At 34.1% G+C, this 27,519-nt stretch overlaps 1 protein-coding gene across 1 annotated transcript in view; it reads right to left on the reverse strand.

Moving 5' to 3' along the window:
* LOC129752880 (ankyrin repeat domain-containing protein SOWAHA) overlaps positions 1-27,519 on the reverse strand; it is a 326,016-nt gene that overhangs the window by 274,367 nt on the left and 24,130 nt on the right. Inside the window, exon 3 of the mRNA XM_055748667.1 lies at positions 1,067-1,099. Coding sequence (XP_055604642.1) covers positions 1,067-1,099 — 33 coding nt within the window. The remainder of the gene's footprint in view (positions 1-1,066; positions 1,100-27,519) is intronic.

Below are 27,519 nucleotides of genomic sequence, written 5' to 3' on the forward strand. Positions count from 1 at the left end.
TCCTACGATTCATACGGTTCCTACGGATCATACGTTTCCTACAGTTCGAACGGTTCATACGGTTGATACGGATCGTACGATTTCTACGGTTCGTACGGTTCCTACAGATCGTTCGTTTCTTACGGATCGTAAGGTTTCTTCGGTTCGTACGGTTGTCATGGTTTGTACGGTTCATTTATTTATTTATTTATTTATTTAGTAAACTGATTCATCGAACAATAAATGTTGAAATGAATGATATAAACAACACTCAAATAGAACGGAACAATCTAAACTAATATACGCGGCGAGTTAAACTAATACTTGGTTCTCCAAATCGATGAAGGTTCTCCATGGCCTGGAATATACGCATCGTAGCTGTCAATGACTCAATGTATCCATAAGATGTTCAGTTTTACCGATCGTACGGTTCCTACGGTTCGTACGGTTCATATGTTTCCGTACGGTTCATACGGCTCCTACGGTTCGTACGGTTCCTACGGTTCGTACGGTTCCTACGATTTGTACGGTTCATACGGTTCTTACGATTCGTATGGTTCCTCAGGTCGTACGGTTCGTTCGGTTCATACGGTTCATATGGCTCATAATTTCTACAGATATCGAAATTCAATCAAAAAATTTATTCACAATCAATTAATATCATCTCTCTGCACTTTATGGACACTGTTTGGTTGATGGTGTTGTACATAAAACATTTTATTTTAGAAAATGTTTTTTGTTTGTTTTTATCATAACATATGAATCCATACTTTGGTCAAACTGCGGTGAATCCGTGCACACATGGTGGATTGGATTGTCAACATACATACATGTGTACATACGTCCAGTAATGTTTGTCAATGCACTTCTTCCTTGAAAACTATCTTATAAAACGCTTGGCAGATTAGAATGAAATTAAGCATAACTATATTCGCTTTCGCTATTGTATTATTACATTCATGTAATAAAAGATATTTCCAAAAGGAAGTGTTGTAAAGAAGAATAAGAAAAATAAAAGAAAATCGAAAGATAATGTGACCTAGCAAATATCAGTTATAACTAATAACTCCGTGCATTTGTGACTTACCAAATTTTCCGAACTCAAGGTTTCATCGAAGCTCTGAAATGAAAAAAATAAATAAAAGTTAATTTTTTCATAGAAATGAGTTAATCTAAATAGAAGAATCCAAATGCGGGACCTGATGTAATGGCTAAACCAGTGAAACAACGATTATGAATTATAAACTCGAAATGAAAACCACTACGTTGAGTTATGGAAATGAACCTAAGAACTTGGATCAGTGAAAAAAAAGAAAACCCATTGTATTAATTTATATTTTTTATGTAGGTACAACAATTTTTTTTTTAATTTTATAGAAATTTTCCCATCGTTATCCGATGACTACAAAAATTATCTCAGTCAATTGGGTTGATTTAATAACTTAAGTTTCGTTTATATCATATTTATGTATTCCGTTCTGCTAACTTAGAGTTTTTCTTAGTTTTCAAAAAAGACGTATTCCCTTCCAAAGTCATAGAAATAAATCTAAATCAATGCAATGTTCATAAACCAGGACAAGCAATTTCAAATTACCGAAGCCTATATAGCTGGGACGGGTCGCACGAAAGATATATTGGAAATAAGTTCTGCGGTCCTAACGATTTACTACCGCCAGCGGGCGTCGTTACGCATGATGGATCAAGATCGTCCATCGAGTGCAGCGGTCGTCATCATCGATACCAATCACCACGTCCATCGCATCTCACTGATGGCTCACTTGTACCTACCAAGAACGCGACCCGAGAACCGGAAAGAGAACGACTGAGGCCGAAAAAAAAACAAATGGCATTTAATTTGCATATATCGACAAATTGTAAATCAATTGGTCCAGTCTTTTCACTGCGTCTCGTGTCTTCAGGTCTGCGTCTGCCTGACTGCGTACATTTCCTTCACATCTCCGAGGGATGGCCGGCTCGTGCATTGGATTGGAATATCCGTTCTGGGGCCCAGCCAGAAAGCAAATTGCAGCCAACATCCCAGCAAAACAGCATCAACAGCAATAACATCACATTCATACTTGTCCAACCCGTTGCCATTGCTGCTGGAACTGCTGCGCGCTTTATTCAAATGATGGCAATAATCATAAAAACGCGAATATTATTTGCCATTTTTTATCCCAACACGCCACGTATCATCACCCATCGGCAGTAAAGTGTTATATATTAAAATATAAATTCAACAGTTATTTCTTGTCGTTTCCATCACAAAACGACTGATTGTAGCGGGGCTTTGTTCGTATTGTTGTCCTGGTGCATTTGAGTACTACCTCTTACTCTCTTCAGACAAGCGCAAGCGAGGGACCCAATTTTTATTGACCATAATCACAATAAAAAGAGCACCTTAAATTGTTTGACATCGGTTTTTATAGAACGTTTTAATTTTCGGCGGTTAATTTATGCATTGTTCACAAGCAAATAAACAGCGAGGACACAAAGGAAAATTGGGCAAAAATTGATCGATACAAGATTGATGCAGAGTGGTTTAGATGAAGAACGAAAACAGAATTCCAATTTGATGGGAAATGGATTTAAAAAAAACCTTACAGCTGTTCTTCACTTTAATCTATCTATGAAAGTTTACATTCCAAAAATGCTACATCGAAATTAAAAAAATGTATCAACAGACATCAAGAAGTAGTTATTTATATTTATTTTACAATATGATGGAATCCAACTAAAATAAAAGTTAATCATAAATATCATTGAAATACAGTATTAATGACACGCGAACTGAAACTACAGAAGCATTGAATAGTATGAAAAAAGTTTAAAGTGTGACAAAAATGAAATTGTGGAAAAAAACGTAATGCAAATCGAATGTTTGCATATAGACATCAGGGTGGCAGCGAAAAAAGACATGTAAATTTCCGAAAACGGACCTTAGACATTTGGTAGATTGGGCAAAAGCATTGACCTGAGCCAAATTTCATCTCAATCAGACTTGAATAAAGGGTGCCTCAAAAAGCCCAAATTTCGTTTTTATCCTGAACAACTACCTAAGGGGCGACCCAAAGGAAATCGGAAAAGTTGAAATTAAAAATTATATGCTGTCTTTCAATGACTCTAAATAAAATGCATAAAACGTCGAGATCTAGTGGTATCTTCAGACAATCAAAACTCATCTTTTTGGTATTCTGTGGGTTTTATGGAAAACCGATTTTTTTAATTGAATGTCTGAAATGTCAAAAATGACAAAAGCCTTCGAAATGACAAAAATTACACTCTTTTTCAATTTTGTATTTTTTTCATAATTTTTTTTTTCATTCTAGTCACTTTTAAAATTTTTAAGAATTCTATCATTTTCAGAAACATTCAAATGGTTTACATTGTCGTTTTGAGGGATTTATTTCAAAAGGACACTCTGGAATAATTCATATAAAGTCATCAGAAAAACGGTTAGGTCGAATTTGAGCCATATATTTTTTTTTTTGATAACACGAGATCACGACGTTTTATGCATTAAATCATTTTTCCGATTTATATGTCCAAAACTAATTTATCAGCTTTTCCGACATCCATGCTCATTGAAGGCACACAAACGGTACTATAATCCAGGAGTAAAGACAACGCGAAAAAAATTTTTTTCTATGATTTCAATAAAATCAAAACTCAACTTTTTGGTATTCTGTGGGTTTTTGGAAAATCGATATTTTTAATTGAATGTCTGAAATGTCAAAAGCCTTCGAAATGACAAAAATTACACTCTTTTTCAATTTTGTATTTTTTTCATTTCAGTTTTTTTTTCATTCTAGTCACTTTTGAAATTTTTGAGAATTCTATCATTTTCAGAAATATTCAAATGGTTTACATTGTCGTTTCAAGGTATTTATTAACTTTCTTATAAGTGAGATAAAAAATCTAACCTCTAAACCGTAGGTCCAATCTCTTTTTTTTTTTTTTTAAACGAACACGAACACATACAGGGTCTCAATGAAACATGATGTTTTCTCGAAGAGATTCCTTTTTTCTTAACCTAAGCGTACATCTTTCGAGAATATGATGGCTAGCATCTTACAAATGCTAAAACCTCCAACCCACCGAAAGTGTACTATGTATGCCGTGACCGGGATTCGATCTCATACCCCCTGGCTTAGAAGACTTGAAGGCTATCCTCTACGCCACGGGCGGCGGCAGAGGAAGAATGACCAAGATGATTAAAATCCTCTATAAATAAACAAAATTCAATCCAATCCAATCTCTTTGCTGTCTTCGACAAACTTATTTAAAATACAAGTTTATAAAACTTGGTCTTGATCGTTGAATTTCTAAAACATTTATTCATTTATCTTTTGAGTTACAGTGTAAAATATGGAAATAATCTTTAAGAAACAGTTTTTTTATCATAACTTTTTTTCTGGTGACTTTAAAATCTTCAAAACTACAAATGTACAAAGTTGTTAAAATAAACAAAATACATATTGTTGTTGGAAATTGTAAGCATTTAAAATGCAAGCTTTTAGAACTGTATTGAAAAAAAGCATCAAAGTAGTGATTGTAGCCTAAATTTTATGAACAATCTAGAACTTTCGGCAGCTCGTACTATATACAAATTGAGCATCAAGGTTTTGTACATGAAACCCCATAAAAACTTGTGTATTCACTTGTATCCAAGCGAGATACATCTATTTTGCTTTGCCAGGTATGAAACGATGTTGATTTTTCAGTACAAAATATTCAATTTTCCCATACAAACCTAAAAGTTCAAATTTACTCATGTAAACTTTGCATAAAATTCTGAAAAAAGGATGAGTTTTGAACCAAAATGAAGCTTTTTAGGCCTTAGGGGTTGAGAAATTAAAAAATGACCGCAAATCGACTCAGTCTAGCAGAATAGCGCATACTAAACAACAAATGAGAAGAAAAGCACATTGTGTTGTCCTGTTGATGCATAGAAATCATTTATTTTCATAATTATACCACAATAAAAACTATTCTTATCCGCCTTCAGTTTTTTTTTAAACTATCAAATAAATTTATCAAACCTTACTGTCCATATGTACCCGTAAGAGACGTGTTAGCTGCGTTGGACTCATCTTACTTTTCCTAACTCTACTCATTCTTTTAATCTATTGATCTTATTCTGTAATCTTTCTCTCTATCTGTTGATAACTTTAGTTAAATCAAAGAAATGTAAAAAATATATATAAAAAAAAGTCTATGGCTCCCTCCCTAAACCTACAGGATTGAGCCGTTTCAAATAAACGAATATTTAAGAAAAATAATCCGATATTAATCATCAATTTTTTAAAAATAAGTTTGTTTTTTTTTCAAATTTTAAATTTTTGTGTTTTATTGGAAGCAAAGTAATCAAAAAATTTAATGAGAAAAACTTTGTTTGTTCCTTTGTCCTTTTCAGGACCCTATAGCTCAATAGACGGTGCAAACATATTTGGAGCTTAATATTTTAAACTATAAATCCTTCGCTTCATGATTTATAAAAGTTTCACTTATCTTTATTATTTTCAATTTTCTTATGAATTAATTATGGAAAGTTCGAAAGATGATTCGAAGTAGCAACATAAAAGCTTAATTTTAATGCGCAATGCTGACTGTATAAGTATTTGCTTTGTGCTTTCAATATTTAGAACCAAACTTGATTTTCCTTATTTTTTTTATCGGGTTTATCATGATCACTCAAGATTCAAATTTCCCAACCTATACTTTGCCATTACAAGCTTTCAATGATGAACATGTTGATAATAAATTTTGTAAAGTTTAAATGACTTTTTCAAACCATTTATTTTGATAACCATAAAAATTGTAATATTAAAAAAGACTCTGACTTTTATCACTGGTATTATATCAAATTGAATTAAATCATCAAATCTGTGTTTTGAAAAAAAATCTCCAAAGCATAAAACGGATGTTTATTTTATTTCCTTATTGAGATTTCTCGTTTAAAATCGTGATGATTTTTTATTCGAGTTCAAAGTATTACAGTGGAATTTTTAAATCAACCCTTCAATTGAAAATGCAGAATAGAAATGTGATTAACACTAAACGTACCGACACTTTGTATATACCTATTTATGCTACGAGCGGACATTTGACGGTAAACACTTTTTTGCTAAAGCTCTCTTATTTCTCAATCGATTTCTACCAAATTTATAGTTTTGGAAAGCTTGTAATGTGACTCAAATATGATTCTCAGACAATTTTAAACAACAATCATTAATTTTTAAGTTATTCGAAGTCATAGAATTATATTTTATAAAAATAATGCTACAGTTCTGAAGAGCTGTAAAACTAAAGTTACTACAGAAGCTAAACCTTTGCAAAATTATGATATTTTACGCAAATTCACATGGAAAACCCAACTGGACTCTGTTTGGAACCTTTTCATGAGCAGATGTCTCGATGAATTTGACTTTAAATTCGTTTTTAACATAAATTTCTTTGTCCATCAGAACACATCCCAAGTAACAATTTTAGCTTTATTATGGTCAGCATAATTTCGTTTGGACTATAGCATTAATCTTCATAAAAAGCTAAAGTGCATTCTATAACATCACCTGGACTCTAATAAAGCCAAAATTAGGCTATTTGGCCCTACCCTAGAAACGTCATCATGACATATCTTTGTTGGTCATCAATTCTGGTCACCAAAGCTTTTAAAAAGCTATCATAAAACATGTTAGGAATTTTTGTTTTTTTCGATTCTGTGAGTTCTCGGAGTTTTATTTTTTTTTCCAGCAACCATGATGGTTGATGAATGATGATTGCATTATTGAGATATTTATGATCTGGTAAAATTAATAGCCAAAATACCAATGTTTTAACCATATTATGAGCCTCTTTTGTACTGCCAGTCAAGATTTTAGGTAAATGTGTATGAAATAGTATCTTAAAAAAAATGCGCCTCGTCAAATCTGATGGTCAATCATGATGGAATTGATGGAAAATGGGCTTGAAAAATTATTTTCCAATGCTTGCATTGTGAATCCATCAACATGGCGTCATTTTGTGCCCTTCGATTTTGCAACCAACATGGCGTGAGTCAATTCATAGTTTTATTATGGTTTAATGATGACCCCAAAAAAAGCTACGATTTGACGTTTCTCTCGCAAGCCAATCAATTACACGCTTAGGATGAGTTCCTAATTTCTGAGTTGTTAATCCTTAGTACAGTAAATGAGGACATACATTTTAAATAAAAACGGATTGGTTATTAATCACCCGTGGAATAAATCATGAGTTGAAGTCAAATTTCGTTGTCTGACGCCATCTTGAAATCCAAGATGGCAGCTTTCGCTGATAGTTCAAATGTTGTAAATGACTTAAAATCACATGAAATCCCATCAATATTGGTATTGGGTGAAAGGGCTAAACGATTAGAAGTCGAATTTCGCTATCAGACGCCATTTGGTGAAAGGGCTAAACTACAAGAAGTCGAATTTCGCTATCGGATGTCAACTTGAAATTCAAGATGGCAGCTTCCACTGAACTTTAAAATGCTGTTAATCACTGAAAATCACATGAAACTTCCACAAAATGGGTATAAGTTGAAAAGGATCAACGAGTGGAATACAAATTTCGCAATTAGGCGTCATCTTGAAATCCAAGATTGCGGCTTCCACTGAACTATAAAATGATTGAAATCATTGAAAGTCACTAGAAATTCCCACAATATGGTCATTGGGTAAAATGGCTTAATCAGTTTAAGTGGAATTTCTCTATCAGATCCTCTTGAAATCCAAGATGGCAACTTTCGCTGAACCTTAAAATGCTGTAAATAACTAAAAAACCGCATGAAACACCCAAAATATGGTTATTGGCTAAAAGGGCTAACCTAGAAGAAGTCAAATTTTGCTATCAGGTGCATCTCGAAATCCAAGATGGCGGCTTTCACTGAACTTTAAAATGCTGTTAAACACTGAAAATCGCACGAAACTCCCACAATATAGGCATTGTGTGAAAGGACCAAACGAGTAGAAGTCGAAGTTTTCAATCAAACGACATCTTGAAATCCAAGATGGCGGCTTCCACTGAGCTTTAAAATTCTGCAAATGACTAAAAACCGCACGAAAACTTTACAATATTGGTATTCGTTGAAAGGGATAAACTAGAAGAACCAGACCCTGATTGTTTTTGGCAACCCGCTCGAACATTTTGTGTTGTTCAAATCGAACGATTCTTTCCTCAACTTTGTTTTTTCTTTGTACTACATTTTTTATCATGTTTTTGATGCATTTAGCACTTTTCCTGTTTTGTCGATAGTTTTTGTTTTTTGCCATTTGCTTTTTATGTCATTGTATTATGTCTATCATGCTAATATGTCTAAATTGTATTGGTCCTATTAAAGCGAAAACTATAAGGTTATGTTGTTTCTGTTATTTGTTTGATTTAGGGACATGTGCCAAAATCGGATGTTTCCAAAATCGAATGTTGCCAAAAACGCTCGGGGTCTGTATTGTGGTTGCTTTGTGCGATTTTGGGTCACTTACAGCATTTCAGAGTAAAGCGGAAAGAGAAAATCGACTACTACTCGTTTAGCCCTTTTACCCAATACCAATATTGTTGAGGTTTCATACGATTATAAGTCATATACAACATTTTAAAGTTCAGTGGAAACCACCATCTTGAATTCGGATGGCGTCAAATAACGAACTTTTACTTTTACTGGTTCATTTCTTTCAACTAATACCCATATTGTAAGGGTTTGTGGCGATTTTCAGTCATTTACAGTATTTTCAAGTTGAGTGGTAGCCGCCATCTTGGAATTTAAGATGGCGACGGACAACGAAATTCGACATCTACTCGTTTATTACTTTCACCTAATAACAATTTTAATAAGGTTTCATGATATTTTCAGTTATTTACAACTTTGAAAATAAAAGCGGAAGCCGCCATCTTATACTAATGATGGCGTCAAGCAACAAATTTTGTTCCTCCTATTTGAACTCTTTCACTCAATACTCATATTGTAGAGTTATTCATTCCACTTCCGGTAATTCGAAGTTTTCATAGATTTTTATAATTTTTTATTATTTAAACTCAAAATCAACACACAGAACTTATCAAAAATGTGTAAAAATAGGAATTCTAATTCAAATATGTGCTATCTAATCTGAGCGTGTCCTGATTTGACATCTTGATCGAGAACTGTCACTAAGTTTTATGGCGGTTTAATAATCAGGCACTGAGTGCTATTATAGAACATGCAAAAGAAAGCTTGAAGCAAACTTCTAAGTTTGTGTTTTATTATAGTTTAAACAAAGCATTCCTAACTCTTTCTAAATAACTAAAACAGTATGTTTAATGAAAGATTTATGAGCGTTTTCAAAACTATCTAAAAACAGATGGTCGATTCAAGAATATAAGCATTTTGCATGACCATAATAAAACCATCATAAAACGACATGCACAAAAAAAGCCATAATAAAACCATAATAAAACATCGAAATGCTAGTTAGCTTGATCTGTGTTACTTGGGATCTGTCACATTGCGTAAAAACCGGTTGCACAGATTGTGATCTATGAAACTGCTCACTATTAGTTATTTACTTGGTGTCTACTAGTTAGGCAACACTTTTTGTCTGCCGGAAATGGATTTACTGCATAGTTAAGGGGTCTGCATTCAGTTATCCCCAATTACCATAGACTTTCAACCATAGTTGTGATCAATGGTTCAACTCCAATGCTTGGTTTGAACTTCGTGAGCATCCTAGAGTGGCTGCTTATACTTTTTAACTATTTGAGCCAAAACAAATAAAAAAAAACTCAAAAGTTCATGAGTTTTCAAGTCAACTATGAAAAAATTTCTGAGACGATTGTGCAAAATTATTTTTACCATGTCTTTTTGCATCGTGAATAAAGTCTGCTTCATTTAATATTAGAACAAATTCTTTTGCTCATTGTGGCGCTTCTAGTGGACGGATTTGTAAACTTTTTTCACCCACGTGTCGGGAAATTCATTACCTTTCAACCTGTATTTATGTCATAACACCAAACGATAGCATTTTGTAAACAACCGCCATGGAAGCCGAACGGAGAGATCAAATTGTGCACAGTTTTCTTGAAAATCCATTGTTGTCGGCATCGAAGCTAGCTAAACAGCTTAAAATGCCCAGAAATACCGTATGGCGTGTTATCAAGCAGTACAAGGAAACATTGACGACGGCTCGGAAGCCGCATTCAAAGCGTCGGAGTGGAACTGTCGACCGGAAACTGCGTGGGAAAGTCATCAAGGCCGTCAAGAGGAATCCCAATCTTTCAGACCGCGATTTGGCCAATAAGTTCCAGGCCGCTCACAGTACGGTGCGACGAATTCGTCTCCGGGAAGGAATAAGGTCATTCCGAGCCAGCAAACAGCCAAATCGGACGCTGAAGCAGAACAATGTGCCCAGAATCCGTGCTCGAAAGCTGTACGACCAAGTGCTGACCAAGTTCGACGGATGTATTCTGATGGACGATGAGACCTACGTGAAGGCGGACTTTGGGCAAATCCCAGGTCAAAAATTTTATTTGGCGACGGCTCGGGGGGATGTACCTGCAAAATTTAGGTTTGTGTTTGCGGATAAATTCACCCGCAAGTACATGATTTGGCAGGGGATATGCAGTTGTGGACAGAAAACCAAAGTCTTTCTCACTGACAAGACAATGACATCAGAAGTCTACAAAAAAGAGTGCCTACAGAAACGGATTCTGCCGTTTATTCGTGCCCACGACCGTCCAGTAATGTTTTAGCCGGACCTCGCAAGCTGCCATTACAGCAAAACGGTTATGGAATGGTACGCAACGAACGGGGTCAGCGTAATACCGAAGGACCTCAACCCCCCAAACTGCCCCCAGTTCCGGCCGATAGAGAAATACTGGGCAATCACGAAGCGGAGGCTTAAGGCAAAGGGAAAACTTGTTAGGAACATGACTCAAATGAAAAACTGGTGGAATCAAATCGCCAAAACGGTGGACGAAAAGGGTGTGCGCCGCCTAATGTGCCGTATTACGGGAAAAGTACGAGAATTTCTTCGAAACAGCAATGAATAATTTTTTTAATTTTTTTTAATGAAAGAGTAAAGAAAATGCTACATTTGTATGAAAAACAAATTATGAATACGTTAATAAATGACTGAACTACACGCAATTGTTTGTGTTCCAATATTAAATGAAGCAGACTTTATCTCGAACACACGTTAACTTAAATTCTTATTCGAGCTCTAGTAACGTAGCTATCAACGAAATGAAGTGCCCGTATACTAAATGATCATAGCTTTAGTGCTTAAGTAAGCTGAAGTTAAAGCTCTTTGTTGCACATATGGATTTATTTTAAATATTTTTTAAGATTGTGACCACCAAAAATGTAAAAAAGGGGAGTAAATCCGTACTTTTGATTCAATCAACCGCCAAAGCTGTTCCAGTGGAAGAAATTTAAAAAGTGGAATGGAAAGTAGACGTAATTTGTCACTTTTTTGGCATTTTCAAGATTTTTGAAACACAAAATTTATGACGACTTTTCAAAGCTAGCTATTTTTCGAAGTTTATACTTTCCGAGACAATTTATACATCTAAATAAAAATATATGCACAAGAAAGCCAATTTCTTACTGGTTCTTGTGCTTAATACATTGGCGGTGCAATGGTTAACAATCTGACAATCTGAGAATCATATTTAGGCCACATTACAAGCTTTCCAAAACTATAAATTTTGTAGAAATCGGTTGAGAAACGAGAGAGCTTTAGCGAAAAAAGTGTTTGCCGTCATTTGATGACCCGGCAAGGTAATTTAATAACCCGAAATTAATTTCAGACTAGCTGATCCCATACGAACTCCGTTTCGCTTTCAACTTGGAATATGTCATGAACAGTTTGTATGAAAGTCAATTGCCAAGCATTTTTCAGATGCACTTCTGAATTCATTCTTAAGTAATAATTGCAAAAATATTTGACGATCACTTTTTCTGTCATCTGCTACTAAATTTGAAATCAGCATAAAAAAACCACGTGTATAAATTTTGGAACGATCGTTGCATAACAATGCAATTATTGCCAAAAAGCTAAACCCCTTTCGGGGGCTCTTATATAATCTTTGATATCTGAAATCGATTGCCCTTCTCTCAAAACTTCCGTGTGCAAATTTTCAAAGCCATCCATTGTAAAATAACGTCAATAAATATTGGACGACCCCTTTCGTCGACCCCTGGCTAAACATCTGAAATCGGTGGTCCGTCCCTGAAAACTACCGTGTGCAAATTTTCATCCCAATCCGATGTATAATATCGACAATAATGCAAAAATATTGAAAGGTTAATATGGACTACTTCCTTTGCCGGCCCCTTACACTGAATTTGATACCTGAAATCCATTGCTCATCTCTCAAATATCTCGTGTACGAATTTTCGCCTGAATCCGATGTATAATAAAGACAATATTGCTTCAACAGTGAATAGTTAATATGGACGACCCCTTTGGCCGACCCCTGATTTTAGTTTGGATAAGTGAAATCAGTTGTTTGTCCCAAATTACTCCTACCTATGTGCAAATTTTCATCCCAATCCGATGTATAAAACATCCATATCATTAAGATACTGAAAATTTAATATGGACGACCCTTTTTGCCGGCCCCTTACACTAAATTTGATACCTCAAATCGATTGCACGTCACTCAAAACTACCGTGTACCGATTTTCATCTGAATACGATGTATAATAACGTCAATATCGCAAAAACAGCGAACAGTTAATATGGACGACCCCTTTGGCTGACCCCTTGAACAAAATTTGTCACCTGAAATCGATTGTTCGTCTTTCAAAACACTCATGTTCAAATTTTCAACACGATCCAACAAAAAGTAACGTCATCGACCCCTTCGGTAGGGGTCATCCGAAAATCTAAAAACATTTTTCATCATTCCTGGTCCTAATGAGCATCCATGCCAAATTTCAGCTCTCTAGTTCTTAAGACGGCTGAGTCTATAGAGAACAAACAAACAAACAAACAAACAAACAAACAAACAAACAAACATACAGAAATTGCTTTTTATATAAATAGATTAGTACTTTTTTTTTTTTTTTTAAATCTGGTGTTATGTTTTATGTAAGTTCTATTTCAGTGCACTATTATTTATATCCATAGCTTGAAATTCTGGATTTAATTTGTAGTCGAATTTTCATTCTTATTCGTTTTCTAATGTTTCGGAAATTCTGATTTAACCCTCCAAAGCCGTTCGGGTCAATATGACCCGAAGCGCACATTTCAAACATCTTTATCTTCATTCCAATATACTGATGAACTGGTAATTTTGACAGACCAAGTATGTTCTATCAAAATAATGATCAAATCAACGCCAAATAATTAAAATTTTAGTTTTGAAAATCGGTTCATTGGGAAATGAAATACAGCTAAGCAAAGCAAAAATTGGATGTCGTTTTTTTTAAAGTAAGATTTTTTTCTACCGGAAGATTAGTCATAGCGGTCAACACTTTCATTGGACCCCAATATATCTATACATTGTCGGATAGATGGATTCTTGACAATTTCAAACATTAATAAAACAGTTAAATACAGAAAAGCTGTCAGAAGTTATGAGTATTTTAAAAATAAAATTGATTTTCGGACTTTTTACTTTCTGGATCAGTTTCTGATAATCTGGTAATACTTATCAACTTTATTTTGAAATGTTGAGTAATTAGAATAAATTACCTAGACAATGAATATAATATCATCAAAATCAGTTAACATTTGCAGCCAGGAGAACGAAATCAAACTACAGTTCCAATTTCCCCGAAACGGATTTTTAGCGAACGGCTTTGGAAGGTTAAAATTTGATAACTATACTGCACAAGATTTTCAAACAAATCTCCAACTCAGAAGAAAGAACATCTTTTTGAATAATTTATTAATGTCTTACCGAAAAAAGCAAGTATTCGAAACATTGATTTGTTAATATTGAATCGTATCATAATATTTTTTTCCGAGTTTGTGGGATGCTCATCACTTGAAAAATGGCTTTAGGAATCTATTTACTTGATTATCGTGAAATTTTGGTATTGTTATTATTTCTAGTAAAATTTGAGTTTCGAAACCACATAATGGGTTCTTCGCGCGGGCCTTAATTCGGAAAATATTGTTGTTGTTTGATGAAAGGTTTTTAGCCTGCAATTTTTATCCTAACTCAATAACTTGAAATACAATACTTTATATTTTTCCAAACAAGTTAATTGATTTTAAAAATCTCACTAGATTCTTCATGCACTCAATATCACTAAATAGTTTATTTTAGGTTTCGATGAAACTTGAGCTGTCTTCTGGTGCCCTCGTATGTCTTGCAATCCGTAACGATATGTTCAATTGTTAACGATGTGTCACACGGGCTACACATTGGTGCCGTATTTTTAGCTATCAGGTGTGCCTAAGTTGCCACCGACAACCAAATTTGTGAATCTTATAAAAAGTTATAAAACTTTGAAAAAAAAATGAATCGTTCCGAGTGTTTTCCTTCTTGATTGTTGTCGGGGACTCCTGGGTTTTGACGAAATTTGGCCGGATATTGCCAGATTTTAAGTTGGAAATTTGGAAATCAAATGTCTGGATTTGATAAAGTTTTTATATAAATTAGCCTGGATTTGCCTGGCCCGGATAAGTGCGAGAGAAATTCTGGCAACCTTATTTAAAACTGTAAAAATATATTTTTAAAAGTCTCGGATTCCGCATCTACCTGAGAACGACTCCTCATTCTATTCTACGGACGTTTGGAAAACCTTTTCAGGTAAGTGACAGTGGTGGTTCAAAAGCGTGTGTTCAGTATTGCGCCACGCTCGCTCATGGTGCCTATCATCTAATTTAGGTACCTTTACGATGTACGATTACGAACAAACATCCACCCTCACTCGTTCACGTGTCGATCCGCATGCGTTGGTTACGAGGATGCGGAACAAAGTACCTACGCACTTGTACACATTGTAGTACCGCTAGGAAGAAGAGAAAAAAAACTACAAAATGTATCATCTAAGCATGTAGCTCGGTTGAGCTATGGCGGATTTTCTTCAACAAAGCGGCTGATGCCTTCCATCATCATCACCATTGGTTGAAAATGGGGAATGTAGGATATCGTACTGATATATGGTCGGTCGAGAAACGGAGCAACTCTTCTGCCACTACTATTCAGTGCGAAACTTTAGCAGAGATAAAAGGTAAAAGTGCTTCAACCGTTATACGAGATAGGGGAAGTTGATGAACGGATGCCGAATGTACGGTATACGGTATGTAGTATGTATCCATCTAACCGTCCGCTTTTGCCCTTTCATCTGAAGCAAAATGGAAATATTACCGCGGGGACTAATGAATAGCATGTTCCAGTTACTGCCTGCAGCAGCCTCCTTCCGTCAAATGGGATAAGTGCCGGGTGCCGGAACCGTAGGAACCAATCTTCGAAACCCCGACAAATGAATGAAAAGTCCCTCTAGGTCGTAATGCAAAACGAATCGGCATAACACACATCTATGTGTACCCACCCACCTATATGTATAAGCACCGAACAAACTGATTTGGCTGTAGAATATTTCATCAAAAGGTACATTGTTTCCGATGAAAGTGAAATGTGTTTTCGGACGATGTTTAAACTTTCACCATTTTGGAAATTGATCGCAAACAAAGAATCTCCTGAGTACCGATTTATGTAAATTCAGAACGATATTGAATCCTATTTAAACTCAGTTGCGTCTAAGATTAATTGAAATATCAAAGAAGCATCGCTTCTGTGATTCTATAATGATCTCATATGAGATAAAATGAAATATGCGAGCCAGGCCATCAATTCTATTAAAAGGAAGAAATTTGCATACGTTGTTAATAATCAAATCCCCAACTGAAATTTTATCTAAATGTCTTCCAAGAAAAAAAAATTGAACATAACTGCAGACTCGGTATTTTCTAGGATAATTTCCTAAAAAGCTCTAGTAAATAATGTCAATCAACATATAAAGCTTTTAAAAAATATTTTAATTAATCATGAATTTTGTTTAAAAACCCACACTAATTATTGCGTGACATGTCAGTTGTGTCCATCGAAAAAAAAACCTAAATTTTGTTCAAAGTTTCCAACAAACCAGCACATCTCTTGGAAACGAAATCAGCTTAATTCGAATGTTGTTTGTTGTTGTGTGGGGACGATTATAGAACACGCAAAGTTGCATCTTGCGCTTCGGAAACAAGCCACTTGACATACGAAATCCCCTGGAACACAAACAAAACCACTATAACTTGCAATATTAGAGCAAACAGCAGCCAAGCGGCAAAGTTGCACAAGCACACCAGTCAGTGAGGTCCTTGCTAAGGATGCTGGCTGGCTGGCTTGGCTCGAGCCATACACACCCGGAGGTACAATGATAGTTGTGAAATTTCAAACCCATAGCAGCACAGATTCTCGAGAACGTGTGTTTGGGCAAATAAGTTTTTAATACCGTGAGCGCAAATTGCAAGAACATCCCCCAGGTCTGCTGAAGAGGGTGTGGTGAATCCCATCCTATTGCTTCCGGAAGAACTGGCACACCGGGAAGCAAAGGAACGGAAAAAGGCATCGAAATGTGGCAAACAAGCGAACGTCTGTGGCCGGTTCGGGAACATCGGGTTCAGCTTTTGGTAGAATACTATTCCGAATAGTATTCTGTGTAGGTAGGTATACCACCTACAACTCTCTGGATAGCTTGAAATGCATTTGTACAACCGGTGTGTTGTGGTGAATTTAACAGGACCTTTGCTTCTCTCTTGAGGTATACAGAACGGAAATCCAATTTTCCTGTTGAAGGATTAGTTTGCTTAGAAAAGTGGTCGCAACAGAAGAGACATACTGAGATAATCTTGAGCTTGATTGAAAATGTATTCTTTAACTCATTTTCAAAATCTGATGTTATGAATAACAACGGTGGATGGATTTCGATTCTATATAACGGCTTGTTTTCTTTAGCTATAACTCAAAATTCCAAAAAGAATTGACTGTTTATCGTATTATTCCTTTAAAATTAAATTATGATTGACAAAAAGGTTTTGGAAGATTAAATGAGAGATTAGATTTAGCGTTTTCATTCATGAAACATTCCAAAGCTTCGTTTCTGAGTTATTATGAAGAACGTTTCGTTATAGAAAAAAAAAACAACATTTCTCGAAGAGTAGGAGTAGGGGCAATGTGTGTAAAGCGAACCCGTTCAAATTGTTGGGAAAAATGAATGTATATTAATTCGGTGCCAAATATCCGTTTCTCGTTGCCATATATGACATTAAGGAACGATAAGGCAATTGTTCAGTGTTCACAATGGAAGTATGCTAATGATCTGGAAAAGGATACTTGACCCTACTAGGCCCTAAACAAATAAACAAGTTTTGTGGCCAACTTCCGAAAACCATTCTCCACATTCATTCATCCATTCTCCGAGGGGCTACCATTCATTCAGTTTTACGCAACGAAATTTGATGAACGGTTTCCATCGTATACACACGCGAAGTTTTATTTGAGGCTACCCAGCACAAGGAGAAGACTATTCAATTAAAATTTGTTTACATCCTCCCGGAATGGCTACGCGGGATCGGCACACGGTGGCTCCACGGCGGTTTAAAACTGCACCATAAACGGACCCATTAACACCGGGATGCGCGTCTCCGGGAACCGACCCATTTCGGCTAGTTCTAATTAGAAGAACTGGAAGTAGTCAATTTCGTTGGTTATAGTTTGGTTACGTTTCCATTGAATGCGTACCGATTCTCCGGAGGTGTAGGTGATGCTTTTTTGAGCAAGCTATGATACTGTTTATTTTAAAATAAACTAGTATTTTTTTTACAAAAAACGTTAACACAAAAATATTTGTAAATTTTTGGAATATTTTCAAAAATGTTTTCACGAACAACAGTCCACGGGGATCATGAAACATTATTAAAAAGTAATTACTATATCAAATGTTATTCTTTGAAATAACAATCAAAAGTTTCGAAGAAAATGGTTTTAAATCTAAGCTTCAACAAAGAAAAAGAATGCTATTCATTGAATTTGTTAGTAAAACTCAATTCAAATAAATTCAAAACTTCTCTAATTCAAAAAAGAAAGGTTAATTGTCTTGAAATGAACTGCGCAAAAACTGACCATGAGTTGAACTATTTACTTCAATTAAAATTGAAGTCAAGTTGAAAATTGAATCTTTTCCTACAAGTGTTACAATTTTAACAGAAATTGACTGAAAAATAATACTATGCCTCAAATCTGTAACTTTTTATCGATAGACGTAAAATTCACAAAAAAAATCATGAATTGATTTTGTAGATTTTTATATATCATTTTATGGAATATTTGTTAGAATCAAAATATGACCATGGGTTGAATTACACTTAATCTTGAATTGAACATGAAACTTCCGCTACTATATATTGACGTTTCATCTACTTGATCAAAAATAAATATTGAAAAAAAAAACAGAATTAAAGACAAGTTACTCAAATCGAGGAAACATTTTTTGCTTGCTTTTTACCCCTTAAGTTACGCACAACGATAATGAAAATTCAAATATTTTAATTGAACAAAAAAAAACACTTCTGTAAAAAATGATCGATTTTTGTAAATTGATTTTCAGCATATCGGTGAAAATGTATATTCTTGTGGAAACAATATCAGAATTGAAAATTTGAGAAGATGGATAAAAAAGTTAGAAGAAAATTTTATACATGTTGAGCGAAAGAGCATTTTTGCGAGGAAAACTTATTGACGTACTTTTTTAACCATCTTATCAATTTTCAATTCTGATATTCTTTCTCCAAGAATATATGTACATTTTCACCGATATGCCGAAAAAAAATTTACAAAAATCAATCACTTTTTACAGAAGTACTTGCACCTGAACTCAAAATTCGAATTTTGGATCTGTTCCGAATTTATATACGATTTCTAAGTATACAGAAAAAAAGGTTTCTAAATTTAGATTACAGATCAGCATTTCAAATTCAAGATTTTAAATATGTTCAAGAGCTCAAAATCATGAATCCAAAACATTATTCTGATGTTCTGAGTTTGAATCTGAATTTACTATTTTATTATTATTTTGAATTCGACTTGTGAATCTGAATTAAAATGTGATTAAAATGGAAAAATATGAATTAGATTCTGAGTCTGAGTTTTCAATTCTGCATCTATTTTTTTTTTTTGAGTTTTATATTGTTTGTATTTGTATTCGCATTCGCAGGAACAGTCTCCTAAAACTTCGATTGGCGCTATGCAACAACTTTCCGTTTTATGAAATTACGGTCGGTCGGATTTGCAACATCTTCTCGTTCGACATTGTGGCACACTTCCTGACTCGCAGTGTTTGAATTCTGCATTAAGTTTTATTTTTAATTTTTTAAATGGGATTTAAAAGCATCGAGTTGAAGAATTTCGAATAAATATCAAACAAAAATTCAGGATGATTTCTATTTTTTTAATTTGGATTCGCCAGCATTTCGGGCTTTATAGCGGCTATTTTAGCTCGTATTTTAGCTTTGGGTTCATCAATGTTCTTCGGTTTGCTGGAGCACATTTAACCTTTTAAAAATCTCAATAGAAAAAAATAATCTGGTTACTACTTAAGAGTCCGGAGAACGGGGTGGCAATCCAATCTAATTTATTTTAAGTTTTCACACTTTTATCACAGTGTTCACAACTGAACGGTCGTTTTCGAAGTTAAGCTCTACAATTTCAAAGCATTCTTTTGGTGTGTATCGACGCATAGCTAAATGGCTAAATGCATAGCTAAATTGAAGTTTGTGAAATTGTGTTTGCCTCGCAAAATCGGCTGAAAAAATGAAAGGGGTTATTCGATGTTGAAATCGGATACATCCTGATGACGAACCCTGTACACATTTTTTCAAACTGTTAATTATTATTATTTTTAAGAAAAAAATATCATGAGATCATTGTTACGGACATTGTATTCCAGTGTAAAGTTTACAACAAACTCTGTGTTGTACTTCCCTGAAGATGAATTGATATACTCAATAGACTGAGCCAATTTGGGGTCTTTTTTGAATTTCTCAATCCCTGGGGTCTAAAAAGCTTCGTTTTGGTTCAAAACTCATCCTTGATTTTCTGCAGCATTTTTGAGTAACGTTTACATTAGTAAATTTGAACTTTTAGGTTTGTAAGGGAAAATTGAATATTTTGTACTAAAAAATCAACATCATTTTTGTTTCTTCCGTGGAACAGAGCCAGCTGATGGTTTTTGTGCCAATTTATAAAATTTCTAAAAGAAATTTTTCGCTGAACAACTTTGTTGAATATCTTAACTTCGTATCTTATTAGGCAAAAAAGTTACTTGCTGTTTAACAGTGGTATGTCTTTTCGCATTGATAAAAATTAAATTCGATTTACATCACTGCTGGAGCCTCGCGAAGTACTGAATGAAAAGTAGTCATGCAATACCTCGCTAGGCACCCTGCAGGGATGTCAATTGAGTTTATTGTTTATCAATGCGAAAAGACATATCCCCATTCAACACCGAATAACTTTTTTGTCTAATAAGATACGAGGTTACGGTCTTCGACAAAGTTGTTCAGCGGAAAATTTCCTCTAGGAATTTTATAAATTGGCACAAAAACCACTAGCTGGCTCGGTTCCACAGAAGAAACAAAATTGATGTTGATTTTTCAGTACAAAATATTCAATTTTCCCATACAAACCTAAAAGTTCAAATTTACTCATGTAAACGTTACTCAAAAATTCTTCAAAAAATCATGGATGAGTTTTGGACCAAAATGATGTTTTTAAGACCCCAGGGTTTCAGAAATTCATATTGCATTTACTTTCAACTTTACTGAACTTACAGAAAAATCAATAAGTATACTTTTGTTTCTAACTTATATAATTATATAAAACTTTTGAGCTCTCAAAGCCCTCGAAAGGTTTTTGGTTCTATTAATGATTTTTGTTGTTCTTTTTTTACTTTCAAGAGCGAGTAAGGCGCTTTATCCTTGGTCGATGACCAGAAATGATGGTTTATTTATTTAAAAGTTTATTTATTTATTTGACGTCAATCATTTGCGTAGACCGTTTTACATGTTTGCCTTAAATCTATATAAGTATAATGTTATGATAGAAGCACTCTCTTCAGTTCATTTTTGTTCATTGTTATATCAATTATGGTGCAGTATTTGTTATAGCAGATCATGATCTTATTTATAGGTCCATTTTGGGCATAGTTTGTTCTTTGTTTATTTATGTAGAATAGATTCCTGTTTCTTAAATGCCGAGTGGGAGAATAAAAGTTAAGTTTTTCTAAAATGTTTGCATCATTTACTCTTTGCCCAATAACATCATTTATAAAAGCTAACATTGCAAACTCACGTCGTTTATCAAGACTATCTATTTTAATTAACATACATCGAGATTCATACGAAGGTAGCTGATACGAGCTCCAACCTAACCTGCGTAAAGCATATAATAAAAACTGTTTTTGTACTGACTCAATGCGGTCTTTATGTGTACCTTGATATGGAGCCCAGACAACACTGCAGTACTCAAGAAGGGGCCTAACATATGTAACATACAGTGTTTTGATGGTATAGGGATCATTGAATTGAAAACTAAACCTTTTTATAAACCCGAGCATATTACTTGCCTTGTAAATTATGTTATTGTAGTGTTCTACAAAGGTCAGTTCAGAATCAAGTATGACTCCTAAGTCTCTGACTTGATTGCATCTTTCAACAGATTTTTGACCAATGGTGATGGTGTCCTGTCTTACATTTCGCTTTTTGGTAAATGAGATTGAGATGCATTTTTTTACGTTTATCTCTAGCAAGCTTTTTGTACACCATACATAAAAATTATCAACTTCTCTTTGGAAGGATTCAATATCAGATGGTTTACGTATTTCCATGAAAAGTTTCATGTCGTCTGCATATATTAAAACATTTAAATGATTTAAAATGTGTTCAACATCATTGACAAATAAAATAAAAGGACCCAGATGGGATCCCTGTGGCACTCCTGATGTAACATGCACAACAGACGACAAATTTCCTTCAAATCTTACTTGTTGCGTTCTTCCGTGCAGGTATGACTGAACCCACTTTAATAATTTATGATTGAAACCTATTTTAGATAATTTGAAAAGCAATAAAGGAATATCAACTCTATCAAATGCTTTGCTAAAATCAGTATATAATGTTTCAACATAATTCCCTTCATCTATGGCATTTATCGAGAAATTTACAAAATTTAGTAAATTGGTGGAAGTAGAACGTCCTCTAATAAAACCATGTTGTTTAGTAGTGATTGCATTTTTAACTTGAGAGAAAATGTACACAGAAATCAATTGAAAAATATCATTATTTTTTAATATTAAACGATTTTAAGTTATCCAGATGATAAACCTTGTTTGATGATGATATTATGGTAATTCTTGTTTAAAGATTTCTGTGTACAAAATAACTCATTTCCAGCCGTTGAAGGATAGGTTTTTGTAGGTTCCATTATCAACAAGGAGCACTTTTTTAGCTCGTGCTTCCATCGCAATGCCCCTCGGAGCGTATGGTACTGGTGGTCCACGCTCCTTACTTTTCCTTGTTCCTGACGTCTCTGCGTTCTCTGCTCAACAGTAGGCCCGACCATTTTATGTTTTCAATTATTTGAATGTTTCAATGTTAACATAATTAAAAGCATGAACAAAGACAAGATGAATAATAACTTGTTTTTATTATTCTTCGGGACTCAGACTTAAGTTCTGGCTGTGGAAGTACAATGAGTGAGTACGACGAGGAAAAAATTAAAAACGAATCCGATTTGCAATAAATAACAGTCTCCAATATTTCGAGATGCTAGGCCAGCATTGCTGGTGATGATTTCACCTTATATCTCCTACGCTCCTAATTTATCCTACAGATACTCTTAGCACTACCAATAAGGCATGTGAAACGAAATTGAAATTTATCAAATGAGATGATATTTTAACGTAACAAAAGTTTTTAAAAGAACGTGAAATGTATCTAAAACGATCTTCAAAAACAAATAAAAAATTGTTGAGCCTGCTTTATTCGAGACTATATGTTAAAATTTATTATAAATTCCTTACTATTTTCCTTTATATTACAAACATAAATTGATCGAATTCTTAAAACTCGACATATCATGTTCATTAAAATGAAGGTCCTTTAAAAATTTGTGATTTGAGTTTTGAAGTAAATTAAGATTTTTTCATACTTTCATTCAGTACATCTTGGTGGCCGAGTAGTTAAAGTGGTAAGACATATGCTTCTTTTATTTGACTTGCTTAATAAAACGTACTTAAATAATTGATCAAGCACCCGCAAATAGCATCGGTGGGAAATCTAAACTCCATAACAAAAATATGCTTATATGCTTATGTTCTTAGTTTTGTCTTGCTTTTCTACATAGAAAAGGATTTTTTTCATGAATCAATAAATCACTCAAACGCATTTACAAATCATAGCTTGTGAGGAATCATGTGCTACATAATCTGGGGTATCTAGGGCCATCTATATTTTGGTGTTTTAATACTAAGGCTGCCAGAGTTTGTCCTGCTCGTACCTGGGCCGGGCAAATTCGGTCAAAAACCCAGAGATTATAGAACAAAAATCAAGAAGAAAAACACTTGAAATATTATATTTTTATCAAAACACATCAGCAGATTTTTAAAAGTATTTTAGATTTCCATAAAATTGTTCATGTTTATTTTGAAAAAACTTATCCAAAAATTATTTGGTCATTTTGGATTTGGTAGCTCACAATTTCTTACCATTTATCAAAATCCAAAAAAAAAAATTTTTAAACAGTCCGAACTTAGGAAAAATAAATTTGTTAAAAAATAACTAATATTGTCAAATGATACATTAGAAATTTACCATGTATCTTTTTAATATTGTCTCATATAATAAAGAAGTTATTGAGCAAAGAAAATAAGTGTCCCGTGATTCTCCACTCCCCCCTACACATTGAGGCTGAAAATATGAATTAATAAAACTCATAACAATTAAAAATAAACATTATTTTGAATGAAAACTGTTAGTTTTCAGCGTAGAACAACGGTTGTTAAATTAGAGTGCATGAAATGATACATAAAATTCCATCATTTTTTTAATCAGTAAAACGAAGATGTTGTCCTCTAAACAATGTTTTTTTTTTTTGGAATCCTCTTACATCACCTGCTGGGTAAAGATATTTCGAATCAATGCTATTTTGACAATGACTTGGCTTACTTTTTCCAAGGCGTACCTACGTACACGGAATACAAGAAAAAAATCAATAAGCAAACGACCTGTCAAAACTTTAAGTTATTACTAGTTCACTGTGGGCTTCCAAAAACGTGCTAACAATCTAAAATGGGATGGATCTTTGGGGCTGCCTATCAATTGGATCCATTTTTCTGTTTCCCTGATGGCTATTAGGGAGTGTCGTTGTAATCAAACACATAAAATTATGTACAGATTTGTTGCCCAGAGAACAGTGTTCGAAACGAATTTGTTGAAAGACTTAAAATGATTCACCTGGGTTAAAAAATAGACCAACCAAATTGACCTCCCAGCTAGTTTTCTACAGATAGAAAACTTTGCTAACAGCGATCATCGATGTAATTAATAACTTTCAAATAGTTTAATTATTTGATAACATCATTCTGTTTGCGTTTTAAACCACCTGCGTTAAATCTTTTGGTTGGAGTTTTTCATAACCAATAAAATCGACACAAATATTTCGTATATCATTTATCATCTCATATTTAAAAAAGTAAAAAAAAACTCACTGTTGGAGGTTTGTTTTCCCGTCCTAGCGAATCTAAATCGCACAATCATCTTTGTTAAATTGAATTTTCATAATTGTTTCTATGACTTTTTCTCTCTTCTCCACCTATAAACTTTTGATATCGAGCTATTTTAGACAGCTTTCACCTCCCGGGATGTTTTTTTTTCTTTCGTTCGAGATTCGGGCAACTCTGCGGTGGTTCCTGATGGCAAATGTAATCATCTGGCTCCAATCATGACGGCCATTCGACGTACAGCACCCATCATCCATGATGGTGAAAAGGAAAGGTCACAACAATACGCCTGCCTGTGGGATGGAGAGAAACGTTTTGTTTTTCTGGCACCAAAAACGAATTTTAACACCATTCATCCAAAAACGAATGTCTACGACGATGAAGTTGCTGAAATTGGATTGGATCGAATTTATAGGAGTGATGATCGATTTTTTACCTCTTTTGATTTGTTTGTCCTCGATGCTGCGTCATGTCGGCTTTCAATGTGCTTGTTTAGATTGAGGTAGCCGATACGGCAATCGAAGCACAATTATTGTTCAACAATAGAGCAATTAATTATGGTATTTGTTATGAAAATTGATGTTATCCACACTCCTTCAGCTAGCAATGTGTGGCAGTAATTGGCAGTATGAAAACAAATCAATGCTTTCATGAGTGCTCATTAGATAATTGTAACGGAGTTTCTTCCATTACCATTACATGAATAGAATGTTTGGAAATTTAGAAACGTACTTTCACCATACATTGCTTTAGTGAGAAAAAATAAAAACTATTCCGATATGAACTCTGAATCCGAATTCTCAATGATGCTTAATATATGTAAAATAGATTAAGTTAGTTGATAAAATGACGAGACAAGAACGCCACAAACGGGCTTAAATGTCTATAATAAGAAAAAAAGCAGTCATATTTTCTAGATTCTGGGTTCAAAATTTCAATTTGAAAATGAGATTTCTGATATTTCCAATTTTTAATAAAAAAAACCTTTTTGTTGTTTTTGAAACGTCGCCAGATAGCTTACATGGATTTCATAAGGCTTGAATAAAATCATTGAAAGTATCATCAGCTGATCATAAGGCTTATTAAAAATAGAAGAAATTGTAAAGGGCCTTAGTTGCTTCCTTAGGACCCGCTAGTCCAGTTCGAAGAAGGAAAAAATACACTTTCACCAAACTCAATCCTTATAGAGGATTGTCTGTTCAGCCGAACAGACATGTTGCCATGCACACCAAGCTTCGCAAATTTGGCAAGTCAAATTCCATGATCGATAATGCCTAATGCAGCTTTTATTATGTTCTTTATGTTGCCTTTTCCGTCGATGTGTCAGGTACACATTTTTGACAAGAAAATTTAATAAAATTAACCGCAAATCAATGATTTCTTTAACATAAATTCTGTTTATTAACTATTGAAAAAGAAATTTTTTAATAAAGCTGGAACATGTTTCTAGAATATTCTAGGTTAGTCAGCGAATTTCCACTTTCATATTCCCTGTTTAAATTTTCAATTCATCATAGTTTTCAAACACAAAGGAAACTACGTCCGAACATCGTTAATGTAGCAAAAAGAAGACATTTTTAACTATAACGTGAAAAGGTGTTATAACCTCAACTACTCAGTGAAACAACCTTGGCTTCAAAGATTATGCAAGTATGCAAAAATTACAGGCATGTCTGGTATTTTTCTTATTTAAAGAAGAAAATAGAGAAACAAAATTTCTAAAAATTGCATATCATATGATTTCATTTACATATGTATAATTTACAGTAATATTCTTTTTTCTTCTATCTTATCAAATAAAAAAAAGTTCATGGTGAAATGAACTAAAATTTTAAGGATAATGTGCACTGTCAAAATGTTCGAACGCTCCGCTCCGACCGGAACACAGTGATGCATATTATCCTTAAAAATGTTAGGTCATTTTCAAAGCTTTTTAATTTTTGTAATTATAATAATTCTAATCGAAATACGGTCTTCGGGTGAAATGTTTGTCATAAATTATGCGTCAAACAAAATTTAATTATCAAAAGCAATCGGTGGGTAAAGAACGAAGCTATTGATAGAAAACTGATTTTTCATGTTCTCCCCGATCAAAATGTCTCAAATTCTGTACAAACTTCAAACTCGTTTCGCGAGCCCTTCCCTTGTTCTGATCTGGCCCAAATTTTCATAAGGCTTTTAAGGATTTTCAGCCGGCAGCGCGTTTGATTTTTAAAAGTCGTCTGATTGGTTGGTGGTTATTGTAAATTTTCGGTTACTTTCTCGGTCGTTTTTTATGATAAGATTATTGTTTTTTTGTTTTTCATTTTATTATGATTTCATCGATTTTTTTTCAAATTATTGATCGTTTTTTTGTGAAATTATTTATTCCCAAAACTCGTGCTAAAGATTATAAGACTTTGGCATAGGGCAGTAATCGGCAAGAGCGAAAAAAACAACAAATTTTCGAAGGAGTAAAATTATAGCTTTGTTTTTATTTTCGCCAAAACTAAGTATTTTCTGCCATGAAAATATGTATGTAACTTATCATAAATATTTTAAAAAATGTCTCTTTCTACCTTTTGGATATTTCTTTAGTTGCTTCTTGAGAGCGGCTGTTAATCCAGGATAATAGATTATGTCAGCAAAGGAACTAACACGGATTGAACTAATTTGAGGCTAGTAGGTCGGGATAGTACGTACGAGAAGCGACAATAGGTTTTGCTGTGTCAGTGAGAGGTTGACGTCCATGTAAATTCCAAGGTTTTTGACTGAGGTCGAAA

The sequence above is a fragment of the Uranotaenia lowii genome, chromosome 3, assembly GCF_029784155.1.
Source record: "Uranotaenia lowii strain MFRU-FL chromosome 3, ASM2978415v1, whole genome shotgun sequence".
NCBI lineage: Eukaryota > Metazoa > Arthropoda > Insecta > Diptera > Culicidae > Uranotaenia > Uranotaenia lowii.